At 38.0% G+C, this 20,625-nt stretch overlaps 1 protein-coding gene across 3 annotated transcripts in view; it reads right to left on the reverse strand.

Moving 5' to 3' along the window:
* SLC44A1 (solute carrier family 44 member 1) overlaps positions 1 to 20,625 on the reverse strand; it is a 199,997-nt gene that overhangs the window by 124,528 nt on the left and 54,844 nt on the right. For all 3 annotated transcript variants that reach the window (XM_059072104.2, XM_059072103.2, XM_059072106.2), the window contains exon 3: positions 19,776 to 19,918. In XM_059072104.2, the coding sequence (XP_058928087.1) occupies positions 19,776 to 19,918 (143 nt within the window). The remainder of the gene's footprint in view (positions 1 to 19,775; positions 19,919 to 20,625) is intronic.

Consider the following 20,625-nt stretch of genomic DNA (forward strand, 5'->3'; position numbering starts at 1 on the left):
TGGGTCTGTACTCCACTCACAGAGGAATTCCGCCCAGAGGAGGCTTCTTACTTCCTGTGCGGGGTGCCAGCACGGCAAATCCAGTCACCCCAGCCGGGGTGGGACCCAATTACCCCACGAAGAGCTGTGTTATACAAGAATAGCGCTACCGGGCCAGCACACTAATGTCGGTGAAACCCAACCTAGCCCAACACAACTAAGTGCAACACATAATTAACTACAACTTGACTGGGACAAAACTAAGGGGAGAGAGAGAAACAAGCTGAGAGCAGCCACTGGACTTCAAATTTGTAACTCCCAATAGTGTATGACAGAGTTGTACAATTTTTATAAAGCCCCCGAGACTCCACGAAGACAGACGAGAGAACAGAAAAGGACTGAGGTGAACTGTGGGGAGCCCAACACATGAGGCTATGACAGTGGTGTCCCACTGCCCCCGCAATCCCAATGAGAAAATGGTGAAACCATCCTGAGAAAGAGCTAGTTCTCGTTAAAGAAACGCCTAAGCATGCACCTCACCAACCTCCAAAGAAGCACCTGAACCCTCACCAGCACGGCAGCTTTCTACACCAGCACCACCACGGCCCTTGATTCACAGGTCACTGCTAAGAAGAGAAATTTTCAGAGTCCTTCCTGGGAAACTCAGAGCACTGAGAGCTGGGAAAAACTTAAAACTATGGAGGAAGCCCAGGGACAGGATTGAGGCAGCAACTGATATTCAGAGAATAAATACCTCCCTGACCTCACTCCCCCTGGGACTCCAGTCTGTCCTCAAACAGCCCGGCACACTCTCACATGAGGCCTTTGCACCTCTGTCTGCCTGGAATGTTCTTTGCTCAGATAGCAGCATGGCTATTGTTAGCTCCTCCACTTGGCTTCGAGCCTTCACTTAAAAGTCACTTTCTCAAAGAAGCCTTCCCTGACCACCCTATCTAAAATGCCGTCTCTCTACTCTGATGCACCTTATCCATCTTTCTTGCCTTGTTTCTCCTCAACACTTACACTCAGTAAGACAATGTATATTTTACTTATTTATCTGTTTATTATCTTTCTCCATTGGTAGAGTATTAGCTCCCAGAAGGCAGAGATATTTAACTGTTTAATTCATCACTATATGCTCAGTGTCTAAAATAGTGCTTGGAATAAGAAAAGAGCTTCATTCTTATTTGTTGAATAAATGGGTGGTAAGTGTGTAAGATTTTACCAAGTGTGGCAAGAGTAGAGGGAAAGTAAGGAAGAAGATATTTTAGGTAAAAAGAGACAACTCTCATTCATTCAACAGAAATTTACTGAACACTTTGCCAGGTGCAGGGCTAAATAAGCACTAGTGATACAGTGAAAAATAAGACCAACGCAAGCCCGTGTCTCCCTTCCCAGCATTTATAGCCCAGAGAGTAGGGAGGCAATGACAAAGCTGTGTGTAAATGCTTTAACGGAGAAAAGAGGATAGCAGATGATGCAACAAAGGGCCCTATGAATGGAGAGTCAGAATAGGAGTCCAGAAGAAAGAAAATCTACAGCCAGAACCTAAAGAGTGAGTAAGAGTTAGCAAGGTGTAGAGGAAGAGGGGTGGGAGCAGGGAGGGAAGAGAGCACGTAAAGGCTTATGAGGTGAGAGACAGCATGGCATTACTGAGAAAATGGAAAAGGTCGGGATGGTTGATATGGACAGTGATGCAAGAGCCAGATGGCTGGACTGGCCAGCTAGAACTAGATCACATAGGGCCTTGCAAGTGGTATTAAAGATGTCAGAAAGTTTGGAGTTCATTCTAAAGACACTAGGAAGTCATTGAGAGTTCATCAGCTGCCATGGGGAGACTGAATTAAAGATGAGCAAGAGAGAAAGTAAGGAGACTGGTCAGGAGGCTACTGAATCTCTACCAAGAAAGGATGACTTGGACTAGGGTAAGAAAGGCAATGAAAAGGAGATTTCAAGAGCACATAGGCTTAATTAAGAAAACCCGATGACTATATATAGAGAAGGAAAGGAAGAAATTAAGAAGGATGCTTAGCATCTGATTTAGGCCAGGGCAGCTAAGGCATCCTTGGTTTGGGCTCTTGTTCTGTTCAGTAAGACAGAGAACTCAGGAGGAGGAGGACAGTAAGGAGGAAAAAAGACCATGTTCCAGCTTTAGACAATTTGAGTCAGGGCATCTGTGGGGTGTCCGAGTGGACCTAGACAGTTGGCTGTAGTGTTCTAGCAGAGAAATCTGTACAATAGACAGAGATTTTGGAATTATCAGCATATAAATGATAACCTCACCCCTAGGAGTGCTTGAGATCACTAAAGTGAGTGTATGGGGTAAAGATTCTTATCCTAAGTGAAATCTGTGACCCTCCTGAAATTGTAAGCAAAATTTGGTACAAGTTCACGTGTAGTTTTCTGAAGAGAGACTTCATAGTTCATAGTTTTGAACAGATTGTCAAAAGCCCCCAAAGAGATTAAAACTAAGAGTAAAGTAAGATGAGCAAAGAGCCAAAAGAGGTACCAACATTGCAAAACAAAGGCATGGAATTGGAAACCATGGGGAAAAAATGATTCTCCCGTTTAGCTACAGTGTCTGTCTCCTCCTTATACTTGTCCATTAAAGGGAGAAACAATTGCAAGAATGGTAACCAAGAGTCAGATATCATATTGTGTTCCTTATACTAAACTAAGACAGAAAGCAAATTAAAACAGCCTTTTAAAAATATTTCATAAGAGCTACAAGAAAAAGTTTTCTATTTAATCTAGTTAACTAAAAGAATATCCCTAAACCCAAGTTCATGGTCAACACTACACAAAGGGATGATTCTCAAAATCATCATGTTCCAGTACTCAAAATAAATCCTATCTGCTAAGAGCCAAAGGCCAGAAATTTATTTTTCTTTTTAGTTTTAAGCTTTATTGAGATATAATTTGCTTACCATAAAATTCACCTGTAAACTGTACAATTCAATTCAATGTTTTAAAGTGCATTTTACCAAGTTGTTCATCCATCACCACAATCTAATTTTAGAACACTGTCACCCTCAAAAGAAACCTTATATCCATTAGCAGTCACTTCCAATCCCCCCACACTCCCTAACCCCCAGTCCTAGGCAACCACTAATCTATTTTCATTTCATAGATTTGCCTATTCTGAACATTTCATATGAATGTAATCATGTAATATGTGGTCTTTTGTAGTTGGCTTCTTTGACTTAGCACAGTGTTTTTGAGGTTTGTCCATGTTGTAGCATACATCTGTACTTCATGCCTTTTGATAGCTAAATAATATTCCTTTGTATGGATATACCACATTTTATTTATCCATTCATCAGCTGGTGCACATTTGTGTTGTTTTCCCTTTTTGGCTATTATGAATAATGCTGCTATGGATACCTGTATACAAGTCTTTGTGTGGACATATGTTTTTATTTCTTTTGGGTAGTTACCAAGGAGTGGAATTGCTAGGTCATATGGTAACTCCATGTTTAATATTTTGAGGAACTGCCAGACTATTTCCCAGAGTAGCTGTACCTTTTTTGTTCCCACCAGCAATGTAAGAGGGATCCAATTTTTCCACATTCTTGCCAACATTTAACTGTATGTCTTTTTTATTATAACTATTCTAGTGGATGTGAAGTGGTAACTCACTGTGGTTTTGATTTGCATTTCCTTGATGACAAATGATGTTGAGCATCTTTTCATGTGCTTATTGGTCATTGATCTCTCCTCTATGGAGACATATCCATTCAAATCCTTTGCCCATCACAGAATTCTTTTTAATCTTTGAGAAAGACAGAGTAAGGCAGAGAAAGGTACTAGATACTATCACAACATTATGAAAAAACTATATTAGAAGAAAAAATAAGGATAAAAGTAGTGAAGGAAGAGTGTTTAGAAAGTACAGGAGTCAAAGGACTAGAAGTGAAAGAATGATTCCAGTGGGCAAAGAAGAACACCCAAGCTGGAAGGAGAGAAGGCTGTGGTCAGAATGGGGAATTCTTGAATCAGGTTGAACTGATTTAAGGGTGATGATGAAGATGAAGCTGTGACTACAGAACAGTGAATCCTGAAAACCCCCACTGGGAAGAAATTAAAACAGTTCCCACGTCTAGGGTGAGAATCAGTGAGATAGAAGATGTGAAAGTGCTTGGTAAACTACACAAATGTAAGGTTGGTTAAAATAACTGTGTTTTCCCCAACTGGGTTAAAAGCTTTGATAAATAACTTTGAAACTTGTTTTGGAAAATGGTAATAATGAAGATGATTATAATAAATAGCAGTTAACATTTATGGTTCCAGGCAATGTGCAAAGGAGTAGACATCATTTATCATACTCATTCCTCCAAAACACCCTAGGAAGTAGGTACTACTATTATCTTCACTTTACAAATGAAGATATTTAAGCCAAACATATTCATGTTTTTCTCTCTAGTGCAAACCATCCTTGGTTACAGTGTAAACCATAACTGGTTACCTGCCTACTTACAGATACATCCCAATTTCATGGAAAATCTTACCTATCAGAGAAAAACTACAAATACTATTCTCACTGCATTGATTTTTTCTTTATATCAGAGAATCAAAATTTTTGATAATCAAACATGCCTACCTTGGTACTATTTTATTTCTTTATCACTTCAACAATGTATAAATGATCTCTCCATAACAAAGGTAAGTACATAATGTTTGTTTAAAAATATTTAACTCATCTGGGATTTATTCCACATGGTATGAGATTAAGATAGAGCTAAATGCAGTTTTCTCCATATTATCATTCAACAATGTTTTTTTTATTAAACACTGATCGCTTTTCTCATATATTAAACCACTATGAGTTTATTTCTAATATTTCTATTTTGTTTCCATCACTATTATAAACACACTCAGGTAGTCTTGTTAATATACTTTGGAATAGGTTTTGGTCTTGAATGGCAAAACTCCCTTTGTTCCTCTCTAAGCTACACAATCCTTAATTAGATAATGACAACTATATACACATAACCCTTACTCAGACAATGAGTAAGCCCTCCCCGCTACACATTTTGTCTGGCCAGTACACTAATTGCCAGTATTTAAAGATCAGTAGGGCTTCCCTGGCAGTGCAGTGGTTAAGAATCCACCTGCCAGGGCTTCCCTGGTGGCGCAGTGGTTGAGAATCCGCCTGCCGATGCAGGAGACACGGGTTCGTGCCCTGGTCCGGGAGGATCCCACATGCCGCGGAGCAACTAAGCCCGTGAGCCATGGCTGCTGGGCCTGTGCGTCCGGAGCCTGTGCTCCGCAACGGGAGAGGCCACAACAGTGAGAGGCCCGCATACCGCAAAAAAAAAAAAAAAAAAAAGAATCCACCTGCCAATGCAGGTGACATGGGTTCAAGCCCTGGTCCAGGAAGATCCCACATGCTGCAGAGCAACTAAGCCCGTGTGCCACAACTACTGAGCTTGCACTCTATAGCTCGTGAGCCACAACTACTGAGCCCATGTGCCACAACTACTGAAGCCCGCGCACCTAGAGCCCGTGCTCCACAATGAGAGAAGCCACTGCAACGAGAAGCCCGCACACTGCAAGTAAGAGTAGCCTCCGCTCACTGCAATTAGAGAAAGCGCGCGCTCAGCGACAAAAACCCAATGCAGCCAAAGATAAATAAATTAAGTAAATTAAGTAAAATAAATAAAATAAAAATCAGTAGATGATAGGTGCTATGGTCTGAATGTGTCTCCCCAAAATTCACATGTTGAATTCTAACCCCCAATGGTGATGGTATTAGGAGGTATAGGGGCCTGTGGGAGGTGATTAGGTCATAAGCGTGCCTATAAATTTCTGGCTTCTCTTGAAAAATTAGTATCACTGGGCCCATGTACCCACATGCTAAGAGTCAGCTAGAACCAATCAGCCACTACCTCCCCTCCTTCATATGGGCACACATATATAAAGTTCAAAGTGTCCAACATTCCCTGTTGTCTTATTCCTAGGCCACCTGACTAACATTGTCTGACTAAAGCCCTTTGAATTGCAACTTCTGGTAAAACCTATGAGTTTCCCTTTTCTGCCTTCAAAGCCAGAAAGTTCACAGTTAATTTGATGAACAACTTCAGTAACCACACTTAACCTAGATTGTTGGTCTAATCTTTTCTCTACTTTCATGGTACATCTCCTGATCTTTATCTTCATTTAATTATCTTAAAATATATGCACCTAATTCTAACCCTCTCAAATAATTTTATGAACAAGAATAATTTTTAAAAACATTTGCCCCCTGAAGTTCTTGCCTGCTCCTTTACTGTGTGATTTATACGATCACTCAAATTCAATTCAACATCCTATTGGGATCTTAACTAGTATTATATTAAATCTATAAATTAACTTTGTTAGTATTGTCGTCTTCATCATATTAAGACCACTCAACCAGGAGTAGACTATATTTCTCTTACTATTTTGTGTTTTTTTCCTATTGAAGTATTATAATTCTCTGTATTTGGCCCTATATCTTGTTAGATTTTTTAATAAAACAAGTATTATCTTTTTCATTACGTTTTGTCTACTGACAAAATAAATGACTGAATTCAGTTAGGCATATTTTTATAACCCATGATTTAAGCATCTCATTTCAAGACATGTTTTTATTGAATCTCCTAAACATTCAGGATACAGTCTCTTGTCATTGACAAATAGAATTATTTTTCTCTCTATTGATCTACACACATTTCACTTATCTCTTTTATATGATTTGTTGCAACTATTTACTTAAAATAATACTATAAAAAAGGTGACATCCTTATTATGTTTAATTTTAAATAGACTATTTCTCCATAACACTGGTACCTGCCACTTCTATAAACTCCATAAACTTCCCTCATGCCCTCAGACTTAAAATGAAATCTATTTCTGACAGAAGTGCCAAGGTAATTCAATGGGGAAGATAACCTTTTCAATAAATGCTGTGGAAATAACTAGATTTTTATATGGGAAAAACAAACAAACCTTGACCTCTTCGCACTGTACACAAACATTAAACATAAGTGCTAAATAAAAAAACTTCCGGAAGAAAACAAAAAAATCTTTGTGACTTTGGGGTACAGCAATGATTTCTTAGAACACAAAAGGCATGAACCATTAAAAAGACACATTTTTGTGTGATGTTTTAAAAATTTATCTCATGGATAAATTAAACTTCATCAAAATTAAAAACTTTCATTTGTCAAAAGATACCATCAAGAAAATGAAAAGGAAAACCTCATATTAGAGAAATATTTATAGAACATGCCTGACAAAGGTCTTTTATCTAGTACACATAAAGAACTCATAACTTATTAAAACAAACAAACCAATTTATTTTAAAATGTGTAAATGACTTAAATACTTTGCAAAAGAAGATACATGGATGGTCAACTAGCACTTAAGATGCTCAACAACATCAGTCACTAGACATATGAAAATTAAAACCACATTAAGATACCACTACACATGTACTAGAATAGTTAAGATTAAAAAGCCTGATAATATGAAATGTTAGTGAGGAGATGGAGCAGCTGTAACTCTCCTCCTTTCCTAGTGGGAATGCAAAACAGTTTGGTAATATCTTATAAAGTTAAACATAACCTCACCGTATGACTTGGCAATCCCAATCTTAGGTATCTACCCAAGGGTAATGAAACAGACCTTCATACAACATCATATACACACATTTTCAAAGCGGTGTTATTCACAATAGAGAAAAATGTTAAGCGTGGGAAACACACACACACACATCCAAAAACTGGTGACCAGATAAAACGTGATATATACACACAATGAAATACTACTACTCAGGAATTTAAAAGGAACAAACTACTGATATATTTAACAACATGGATGATATTATGCTATGTGAAAAAAAGTGAGAAAATACTACACACTGTATGACTCCATGTATATATATGAAATTCTAGAAAAGGCAAAACTATACTGACAGAAAGCAGATCAGTGGTTATTTGGGGACAAGGATGGGGCATGGATTGACTGCAAATGAGCATGAGGTAATTTTCTGGGGGTAAAAGAAGTATGGATTATGATGGGGAGCACATGACTGTATAGTTACCAAAACTGTACACTTAAAAATGGACAAATTATTATAAGTAAGTTACACCTCAATAAGACTATAAGATATTTTAAATTTCATCTTGAAAATGCAGTTTACAAAATCCAACTTAATCTAAAGAGTCCCAGTGGGTAGTAACAAATTTAACCTACTCAGAAAGAGGTCTGGACTTTGCCCTGGGCTTTTGGGAGTTAATCTCTAAACTTTGTAGGAGTGTCTTTATTTGCCTGGGGATTTAGGTTATGGCAGGTAGTCAACAATGTGAAGGTTGGAGGTGGGCCTCACCAGATAGGATTTAGGGGGGAAGTTGACCACCCTTAGAAAGATCAGCAATGTCATATAGACCAGGAGTTTTGGATCATATGGTATTAGCCTGACCAGAAGGGGCTGAGACTGAGTCAGCCACATGGGTAATGAATCATGCTTGCATAATGGAGCCCTAATAAAAATTCTGAATGCTGACGCTTGGCTGAGCTTCCCAGGTGGCAATACTCCATGCATCTTATCACACATCAATGCCAAGCAAGTAACATGCCCTGACTCCAGGGGGAGAGAACAACAGTACAGCTTCTCTTGTTAGCATCTCCTTACATCTGTTTGCTTTTCCTTGTAATAAACTGTAACTGTGAGTGTAATGGACTTCAGTAAGTTCTGTGATGGCTTCTGGAAAATTACTGAAACTAAGGGTGGTCTTGTGGACCCGTGAACTTGCATTTGGTATCAGAAGTGAGTGTGGTCATGTGTGGACTGTATACCCTCTAACTTCTCAGTTGCCCTCAAATCTCACATCCAGATAAACATAAGAAGGTTGCAAATTGATGACTATAAAACTCATAGTTGAAGTGGCTCATAATAACCTAAAGTATATTACAAAGGTCATATCCATACGCTTATGTACAATGACAAAATAACAAAGAACTTTTACAGCTGTCTGGTTAACCTGGAACCAACCCAAGTAGTAAGACTCTGGGTTGAGGATGTGCAATCAGTTGTTTAACTTAGATATGTCAAGTATACAACCTAGGCAGGTAACACAGAGAAACCAATCATCCCTCCCTTGCCTAGGTGTAGGCCTATCATCTAATTCTGTTGAGTGGCTTTTTACTTCTTTATTTAGAATCTCCTCAACATTTGACTTTCAAGTCCTGAATTTCCTATGGCATGCAGTTGGATCTCTTCTTTCAAATTGCTAGCAGTATTATCCAGAGCAAGTATTTTCCTAAAGGAAGAATTTCACTAGCAATACAGACCTTACTTCGTAAAAAGTGTTTTAAAAACTTAGCATAAAGAGGGTGTAATCATGAAATGAGAAAAACTATTTTCCAAAGATGCCATCATAAATCTGCTTTCTGAAAATTTAACTATCATTTTCACAACTGCCACGAGAAAAATGAAAAATAAGGAAAACATTGCATAAATAATACAGTAAGTTTCCATAGAACATCATAAATATTACTGTTTCCAAATGCTTGTAAATTTGTGGGCAAATGAGTCCACAAATGTAAGTTCAAGTGAAGTATCTATCTAGGCTGCTCTTTTCTGTGTCAAGCCAAACTAGGACAGGTGGTAGGTTAATGTTGCAGTCAGAGAGTATTTGACAGGAGGGCACAGAGGAGAGTGCTTTCCCTCAAAGCAAAGGCAAACTCAACAAAGGCTCAAAGTATCTCCATTTGTTCAAACTTATCCCTAAGTGTGGGAATGAGCATATATCTACTGGGCTGCTCTGAAGAATACCCGGGACACTCCGTAAAACCCAGCACAACGGATAAATGTGCTACTTCTGTTCTCCTAAGTTTCTACAACTCCACAAGACAGAGTTGGGAGCTCCTTACTGTGTGCACCAGTTTTCATCAGGCTTTAGGCTGGCCTGCAGAACTCCAACCTGTAGATGATGTTCTTCAGCCAACAAGAACCAAGTTTAGCATTCTAATTGGAATCTCCTCCTCACTACAGGTGGGCTCTTGGAGCCGCCTCTTGGCCCAAGAACCCACATGACCACCCCATCATCAGCTCCCTCCTGCACCATCATCACTATGTGTGCCCTCCTTCCACAGATCTACTTTATTTGATTTTTCCCCTGCTAGAATGCAAGTTCTGCTCTGAACCCCCAACTCACCTAACTGGGGCTCTAAATAAACCCTACTTTGAATGACTCTGTTCCTGAACCCCGAGTCATTGGCTGAGAGATTCTCTAAACCACATGGACAATCTAGAACTAAGAGGCAACCGTAAAGAAGGGGAGGTCAAAAACATTGAAGCCTGAGAAGGATTTGACCCACTGTTGTTGAAGGAAAGAGACCATAAGCCACAGAATATATAGGCTACAGAATACACAGGTTACCTCTAGAAGCTGAGAATGACCCCTGGCTGATAGCCAGCAAGGAAATGGAAGTTCATCCTACAGCCACATGGAACTGAACTCTGCCAACAGCCTGAATGAACTTGGAAGAAGATTCATTCCCCAGAGCCTCTAGTAAGGAACACAGCCCTGCCAACCCTCTGATGTCAGCCCTGTGAAACCTGGAGCAGGGAACCAGCTGAGCCATGCTGTGCCCAGAATTCTGATTTACAAAACTTTGTTGTTTTAAGGCACTTAGTTTGTGGCAATTTGTTAAAGAAGCAGTAGAACTGAACACAATAGTGCTCCCAGTGCTACCACCAAATTGCCTTTTTTTTCCTGTCCCCACCAGCCTGCAGTTAGGAACCCAGGAAACTGGAGTCACCCAGCTTTCAATATACAACACTTTTAAAGGATGCCCCACACTGCACTGTCATAGTTTATCTGTGTAGTTTGTCTTCTTCACTAGAACGCAAGCTCTTCAAGGACAGGGACTGTGAATTCCTTTTTTTTAAACTCTAATTTTTTTTCATTGCCCAAATAATATACACTGATGGTAGAAAACTTAGGAAAAAAAGAAGCATAAAAGAAAATTTAAATGACCCATAATTCAACAGTTAACCACACTGTTAATATTTTCATGTCATTCTATACTTTATTATGTACATGTATTTTTCATATATATAAATAAAAATCACACTATATATACTAATTTATAACTTTATTTTCCCCTTAATAATGTTATGTGGATATTCCACGTCAATGGATGTAATTCTAAACCATCATTTTTACCATTCCATAGTATTCAGACTGGGCCAGGTCCTCCTGTTATAACCACTCTGGTGCCCTTATATCTCGCCCTTCATAACACTTTTGACAGCTGTAATAACATTTGTGATTGTATGATGATATTATTAAGTTCTGTTTTCTCCACCAGATTGTAATTTCCATGAGATAAAAGAGTGTGCCTGGGCTTCCCTGGTGGCACAGTGGTTGAAAGTCCGCCTGCCAATGCAGGGGACACGGGTTCGTGCCCGGGTCCGGGAAGATCCCACATGCTGCGGAGCGGCTGGGCCCGTGAGCCATGGCCGCTGGGCCTGTGCGTCCGGCGCCTGTGCTCCGCGGCGGGAGAGGCCACAACAGTGAGAGGCCCGCATACCACAAAAAAAAAAAAAAAAAAAAGAGTGTGCCTATTTTTCTCAGGAGTATAATCTCCAATGCCTAACCCAAAGAAGATGGCAAGAAATATAATTCATGAATGAATTAATTAATTAAAGCAAACCTCTTTTTTCAGTCATTTAGGTTGTTTCCTATTTTGTTATTCTTAATAGAGGTTTTTAGCACACAGTAGATTTTCAATAAATGTTTGCTGATGACTAAATAAAATAATAAACAGAATTTTAAAGAATCGTGAAGGATAGTCATTCAGTAGGCAATAATTTGCTTTAAGTCATTGGGAGGAAGAGGAATAAGCCCTAGTGATGTAAACATGAAGAACTGTAAATAGCTGATAAAAGGATCCTCAAAGTGAATATTCTAGCAAATTTTATCTTTACTTTTCTAGTCTTTCTTTTTTTTCAAACAGAGACAGGTATGCATAGTCAACAAGATTTGATAACTCTTTTAAAAGTCTTCAAAAGAGGTCTATGTTTTATATGATAACTAATTTATTTTTTTAAGTTCTTCCTAAAATATATGGTTATATGGCATAGTATAGGCCCAGAAAGCTTGGCAATCTGGTCATGAGTAGTTTAAAATGTGAACACATTCTTCATATGGGTATAATATCACTACCAACCCCCTAAATAATAAATAAGACATCATAAAAGTTAATAAGCTTTATGTACATCAATTATACTTCAATTTTTAAAAAAAGAAACCAGTGGAAAAAAGTTAATAAGGTAATTAGCAATCATGGGATAGACTGAACCAGACACTAAACCTACAGAATTCTGAGATTCAGTAGCCACTAAAGTCCTATTCTTTTTTTTGTTTTTAAAATATTTTATTTATTTATTTATTTATTTGGCTATGCCAGGTCTTAGTTGCAGCATGCGGGATCTAGTTCCCTGACCAGTGATCAAACCCAGGCCCCTGCACTGCAAGCGTGGAGTCTTAACCAGGGAAGTCCCTGAAGTCCTATTCTGTATCCATGTAGAGATTATAAAAATAGACAGTTTCTTTAAAACAAGACTATTGCCTATTAAACAATTAATGATCTTACTAAGAAAGTAACATTGCCAGTTTTAAGCTACACGTTTTTCAATGAATATTTAACACATACAAATGGTAAAAATATACAAATGTGAAATGAGAATAATGCATTTCATCATTAAAACTCATATTCTTTATCTTACAGAGAAAGAAACACACAAGATCACCTCCAAATTATTCAAAGGCTTCAGAGATTGTACAGGTGCTTTGGTTCCTTACGCAGTTTCTTTAGTCATAACTTTATTGATTTATATAACCTGCCCTTTCTTCTTTGCATGTTCTACTAAAAGTTTCTTTCATCTTTAAATGTTGGAAGGGAGATGCCCCAAAAGCGAAAAAGGTGAGAAACTAGAATCACTGTGTAGCTTACCAGAGACAGTATAGCATATAATGCAAAGAGCACTATACTAAGCATGGAGAATGGAGAGCTAGTCCTAGTATCATTGTCTTTGTCAAGTCACTGATGTCTCCTAGACCCCAGTTTCTTCACCTATAAAATGAAGGGGCTCAGTGATCTCAAGGGCCCTTCTAGCACAAACATTCTAAGCTGTGGATTTCTGGGGAATGAGACAGTTAAAGAAAAGAAGTAAAACTCACACTAGATACCCTGCTAAAGATTATGAAGGTAACTGAAAAAGGTCTCAAATAAAATGCCCCCTATGGATTTTACTCACACATGCATGCCATCAACCTCCTCAGACCACTACTTCCTGTACATCTTGTTGACACTGATTTATCTGAAATCTGAGAGGCATTTTAGGGCCACAGAGCCTTTATCAGTGATTGGGACTTTAATGGCTTCCTTAGAGAAAAGCCAAAAAGATAAAGAAGAACACTAGATTTGTTAAAAAAAAAAAAAAACACAAAAAAATTTGCATATTAAAGGTACCTTCAGAACCTCTGCAGAAAGATCAATATTGATAAGTGAGATAAGCTGAGAAAATTTCTTAGAGCAACAAAGAAAGTGGACACTAAGCTGTGTGTTAGGATTGTTTGCAGAATGGAGAACAGAGTTCTATTAATAATATAATGCCTATATCAAAATGATTAAAAGCAGTTCCCTACATACCCTCACCCGGCTTTATGATAGTCTATGTATACTAAGAGCCACTGCCACCTTAACTTAGCCTCTCCCATCCCAAGCAACCAGAAAAAGGGACTAACCATGGAGGAAACACAGTACCTCCCCTCCTCCAATCGTCTTACCAGGGGTCAACAGAGCTAGATGCTTTGCCCCCATGTAGTTCTCATATACACTAATTCAGGTATCTTAGAACTAGAAGCATTTCTGCTTTATCCAAATTGATAAGGATAAAGCAGAGATTTGATAAATAATTTGATGATTTACAAATCAAAACTATAATATCACCTCACACCAGTCAGAATGGCCATCACCAAAAAATCTACAAACAATAAATGCTGGAGAGGGTGTGGAGAAAAGGTAACCCTCTACATGGTTAGTGGGAATGTAAATTGGTACAGTCACTATGGAGAACAGTATGGAGGTTCCTTAAAAAACTAAAAATAGAGTTGCCATATGATCCAGCAATCCCACTCCTGGGCATATATCTAGAGAAAAACATAGTTCAAAAGGATACATGTGCCCCAATGTTCACTGCAGTACTGTTTACAATAGCCAAGACATGGAAGCAACCTAAATGTCCATCGACAGACGAATGGATAAAGAAGATGTGGTATATATATATATATATATACACAATGGAATACTACTCAGCCATATAAAGAATGAAATAATGCCATTTGCAGCAACACGGATGGACTTGGAGATTATCATATTAAGTGAAGTAAGTCAGACTGAGAAAGACAAATGTCATATGATATCACTTATATGCGGAATCTAAAAAAAAATTATACAAATGAACTTATTTACAAAACAGAAACAGATTCACAGACTTAGAGAATGAACTTATGGTTACCAGGGGGGAAGGAAGGAGGGAGGAATAGATTAGGAGTTTGGGATTGACATGTACACACTGCTATATTTAAAAGATAACCAACAAGGACCTACTGTAAAAATAAATAAATAAATATAAATTTTAAATAAAATAAAAATAGATGGGGCTTCTTTTCTGGGAACAATTTCTATAATAATAATGATTCTCTGTCTAAAAATTGACACATACAGTCTAAGACTAACTTTATTTTATTTATTTTTTGTTTTTTAAAAAATTTATTTATTTTTGGCTGTGTTGGGTCTTCATTGCTGCATGCTGGCTTTCTCTAGTTGCAGTGAGTGGGGCCTACTCTTCGTTGAGGTGCGCAGGCTTCTCATTGCAGTGACTTCTCTTGTTGTGGAGCACGGGCTCTAGGCACATGGGCTTCAGTAGTTGTGGCACATGGGTTCAGTAGTTGTGGCTCGCAGGCTCTAGAGCACAGGCTCAGTAGTTGTGGCGCACAGGCTTAGTTGCTCCCCATCATGTGGGATCTTCCTGGACCAGGGCTCAAACCCATGTCCCCTGCATTGGCAGGCAGATTCCTAACCACTGTGCCACCAGGGAAGCCCTAAGACTAGCTTTATGGTTTTGAAAATGATTGGCAATCTAGAATGTGGCAGAAGAGATATGTTTTTGGAACTGCCAATCAGAGTTCAAAATATATTATTACCATCCCAATCCCCACTACCAAAAAAAAATGGCTATAAGCCACACCCATGCTCTACAGTAACATCAATACCATAGCTCAGCTATAAATACAAGTCATTTTCTTCTCCGGGCCTTAGGTGGCACTCACAAATATTTGATGCAATGCTTTAAGGAGGTTACCTATTAGATAATCTTCAAGATGCCTTTCATCTCTGGCACTTTATGGTTCTAAGATAAATGAGCTTTTCTACGTTGACCTAGCGTCAGAACTTTATTTACAGCATTGTTTCTATGCAGAAAAGTTTTATACATCTCAAGCAACTGACTTAAAAATCAACTTTGGGAATATAATCCACTTGAAGTTGAGGCCTTCCAGTATCTCATAAAATATTGTCTGCCATGTTCCTATACATCTTTATTACTACAGTAAATATTATTTGCAGAAAAAGAACACATTATAATTAGAATGATTAAAAAAATAAACAGACTTTTCTTTACTACTATAGAATTCTTACAGTCGTCTCAGTATCTTAAATTTTCTGGTTAGAACAGGTCAAAGACATTTCCCTTCCCATGACTCTCTTGACTTACCTCCTTCCTATTTTATTGCAATTCAATAAGCCCTTATGACACAACTCTTGGTTTCTGAAATTTGGAAGTCATACAAAACATGGTGCTCCAGGGAGACAGAGTTGGGCAATGTGGCACTGAGACTCTAAGATGCCCTAATTATCCCTACCTCCTATAATTCAGACCGCTCCCTTTAAGTTTGGGTGGGACCTGTGACTTGTTTCTAACCAGCAGAATATGGCAAAGGTGACAGGATCTTACTTGCATAGTTACATTACATAAGACTGTAACTTCCAACTTGCTAGCAGACTCTCTGTATTGACTCCCTCCTCGTTGGCTTTGAAGTAAGCTGCCATGTGGAGAGGCCCACGTAGCATGCAATGAAGGTGGCCTCTGGCTGACAGCCAGTAAAGAGCTAAGGCTCTCAGTCTAACAATCCTCAAGGGGGATGTGCTGAAACAACCACCTGAGCTTGGAAGGGGAACTTCCCCAGTAGAATGCCAGCTCTGACCAACACCTTGATTGCAGCCTTCTGAGAGACTCTGAAGCAGGAGTCCAGCTAAGGCAAATCCAGATTCCTGACCCACAGGAACTGTGACATAATGTCTCCTGTCGTAAGCCACTAAGTTTATGGAAATATTGTTACCTAGCAACTGATCATTAATACAAGCAAATAAGAAGCACAGTATAATTAGAGAACAACTTAAAGGAAACAGAAATCCAAGCATAAAGTTCTGGGATAAAGTTAGCTTTGAAATATTCCATAGAGAGGGTATGAGACCCACATTCTTTCAAGAATTCAGATTGGCAGAGAGGTAGAGGGACAGCACAGAGGTAGAATAAACTGAATACTATGGACAATAGTATCGCTACACTGAGAAACAGTGAGCTAAGACTGAAGAGGTACATTGGGTCTAGGTCACGGTAGGGCTAAGTGGGCTCATTTTCAATACTGTAGGTAATCACACAAAAGGAAAGGTTCTAGAGCAGGGAAATGACAGTAAAAAGTGCTTCAAAGAACTTAATCCTATCACAGTATAAAGGATAGAGAAGATTAGAGATAAGAAGACCAAGAATAGATATGTTGGCACAACAGTCTTCATGAGAGGCCAACAAACATTGGTGGGTGTGGGGGAGGGCAGCACCAGGGGGGGTTTCACACTCATAAATAATCAAAGACATGCAAATTAAAACTATAAAACACCACTTTGTGGTTGATCAGATTAGTACAAAAACTAATAACACTAGCAAAGATAAAGCAATCTCAGACACTTTGTTGGTGGGAATGTAAAAGGAACAGACTGTATGGAAAGGCACTTAGTGATATGCATTAATAATCTTAAAATATTCAGATCCTCAGACTCAGTAATTCACTTTGAGAACATATTCAAAAAAATAAATAAATTTATTTACTCAGTCAACAAATGTTTAATTGAGGGCCTACTATATTCCAGGTACTGAGGATACAGCAGTGAACAAAACAGACCTCACCTCTGCTTTCATGGAACTTAGAAGAGACCAACATTTAACAAATAATCACAAAATAAATGTATAATTACACATATTATAGGATAAAATGAGACAAATTATGAGCTTACAAAAGACCTTTCTGGGAAGTAACATTTATACTGAGAGCTGAAGGATGAATAGAATTTAGCCACATGAAGAATAAGAGGATTTTTTTTTCTGATAGAGGAAACAATATTCATGAAGGCAAGAAAGAGCTGTATTCAAGATTTTAGAGGATTCATTCATTAACTTATCAATAACTATGTACGGAGGTTCTAGTAAGTACAAGGAACTAGGGGCTGAGGATAAGGGATGGGAGAAAATGATCAAGGTCAAGTTGAGGTAACAGCAGACAAAACAGGTATAAAAATTTCTGTAGGAATGGAAGGGCATGGTATTCATAATAAAGCCAAAGATGTATGTGTGAAAAAGGAGGAAACCAATGCATTTGGCAATAAAAAAAAAAAAAAAGGACGGCGTATAGGTAACAAACACAAAGATTTTCTACCTCCTCTCAAATCCAAATAGTATAGACTTACCTGAGAAAGATACGTTCAAAACAATACCATTCATTTATTTAAAAAATTACTACTTATAGATAGAAATACTTAGATGGCTCAGCGCTAAAGCGTTCATATGCAGAGAAGAAGTAGAGATCAAAAATAAATTTTAAACATATATACATGAGTTAAGGCATAGCTATACTTGGGACACTACCCTACAGCTATCCATGAATGTGTCTCAACTGTGCTAAGCATTCAAGGAAAGGGAACCACTTTTTCGGAAAAATAAGCAGGCTTTCTTTGCAAGAGGCCAAAATGTACATGGAATAATCCGAGGATGTGAAATTAAAAACTGACCAAATGAACCTCCATAAGCTTAAGGATGAAGTGACAGTTACACAAACTTTATGGTAAGAATATGCTTGGAGTTATCAGCAAGTTAAAAAGGGAGCCATAAGAAAGATCATGACCTCCTCTCAACAGTAGACCTGAGGAAGTAGAGTCCTTTTCCTCCTGTCTCCTCAATTATCTAAATGGTAATATTTTATGTTTGGTACATGTCAACAGCACTAAAGAGTTACAAATATTTGACGCTACCTTCAAAAATATATATATAATGCAGAACTCTGTACCATTTTTGTAACTTCTCTATGAGTCTAAAATTATTTCAAAATAAGAAGTATGGGTAGATTTGCTACAACAAATAACACAAAGCCTAAAATTTGTGTTAATTTCATGAAGCAATCAAAAAGAAGGACAAATGAAACAATTCTCCAAATTATGCTCTAAGAGTCCAATTTTCACTTCTTCTGTTAAGGGATGCAGGTACCTATCAAGAGAAAAGCCCATGGTCTGTCTTGGACATCCACTGCCCACCAGACTTTTGGGGAAGTCATTTCAATCTCTCCAAGCCTCTGCTACACCTACCCCACAGGTTGGTATTATATACTTTTTGACTATGGCATACTATACAAGTATTCATTATCATTACTTAGAATTACTTATTTGAACTGCATTATTCCTTCATTAAATGGAGGAATATCTCTAAGATATGATGAACTATTTGGATTTTTTTCAAGTCTTTGCATTTATCAAATGAATCTTCTACTCAAGTAGGGGCCCAGATTTAACCAACAGATTTATCTAACAATAAATATAGTTATTATATCCCCCAAATATAGTAGAACTACAGTCTAAAAAAATGTTTTTATCCGCTTTAGCCTTTTCCTATAAAGTTCATTAATGGAAGTGGTTAAGCTGTTACCTTAAAATTAATTCGGTTAATTCTGAAGACCTGTATTTATTTATTAGACCTATCTAATAAAGTTTGATGGGGCATAAATACACAGTTTGAACAAACATACTATCATACATAAAATGTTTGATGAAATATATTTTCCCCATAGACATTAAAAATGAAAAAATAGCTCTTTTGAAGAAAAGAGGCGATTAAGTCAGGAATTTCATGAAATCCAAAAGCTGAACCTGGAGAACCCAAAAGAAATTTCAAAGTCTGACAAAGAAAATAGATCTCTTATAAAATTGGAAATCAATGTGTACTTATAAATGAAGCAGCACAAAATGCTTCACTGTAACTTTAATGTGTCAAAATCCATTATCCCTCTGTCTTCCATCAAGTACACTCTTAGGAAGAAAAACATTATATTATTTTCTGTGTTAAAACTTAGTGTACAGCCTAAAGGTGAGTCGGAAAACAGAGTACAAGAGTAACCCTCTCAAATCACGCATTTACTCATTAAAACCTCAAGGTAGCCCATTTTAACATGGTACCTAATTTTGTTTCCTGGAAAATGTATTTATAGACCAAAACCAGAAATGATTGAAGTGGACAGTTGAAAACAAAATTAAAAACATCAACAGGAAGCATATAAAAATAATATTCCATAAGATATTATCTTTATAACAGCACGAAAAGCAGGATGCCCCCTCCCCTTCAAAGTTTACAGTGTTCACCATTCAGCCAGTCTACTCACTTCCGGTGGGTGTGGTCCATGCCACTGTTTGGTATTGCTTCCAACTTTGCATTTTTCTGCCCACAGATATTTCCATAGCTGTCGTATCCTGACACTAGTCTTGCTGCTGCACCTGTTGCTACTGAAAAGCCACAAATAAATCCCTAGGGGAAAAAAACAGAAAAAAACATACAAATAAACCATTTCAATAGCAACAGTCACGACTTGATACAATAATGAGCTGCTTTTGTCCCTTGAAGGGAACAAAGAGCTATCTTTCCTTTTGCAAACACTATTTCACTGTTTTCCTTGGATTTCACATAAGCTATATACAAAGCAGTCCACAGGGTAACACAATTTACTACAATAACAAATCTCAAGCTTTTACATCATCAGATTGTCTTTGCATTTTATAATAATAATAGCAGCTTCTCTGTATTGAACATCTATCTGCTCAATGCCAGGATCTGTATCAGATGCTTACCATACATTTTCTCTAATCTTGATGATGGGGAAACTGAGGCCCAGAGAGCATAAATAAGTTGCCCAAGGCCATAGAAGCTAGTAAAGATCAGAGCATAGACTCAGACCCAGGTTTCTTCATTCTTTAGTTTTATTTGGTTGTAAAAGAGTTCTGTTAAATGAACAACAGCAACAGATGAAAGACAAAAATTCAAAGAACAATAGGTATGTGGGTTTTGAATTACTATCACTTCAGTACACACAACACTTCTGTTCCCTTCCTGCAGTAAAGTTGTATACAAGCCAAAGAATTATACCATGAAGCACCGCCAAGCTCTGAATACTGGAGACTCAAGGAGAGTGAGGCACTGGGTCCGTGTGCCGCAAAGGTCACTTCATTTCATGGGAA

The sequence above is a fragment of the Kogia breviceps genome, chromosome 8 (assembly GCF_026419965.1).
Source record: "Kogia breviceps isolate mKogBre1 chromosome 8, mKogBre1 haplotype 1, whole genome shotgun sequence".
NCBI lineage: Eukaryota > Metazoa > Chordata > Mammalia > Artiodactyla > Physeteridae > Kogia > Kogia breviceps.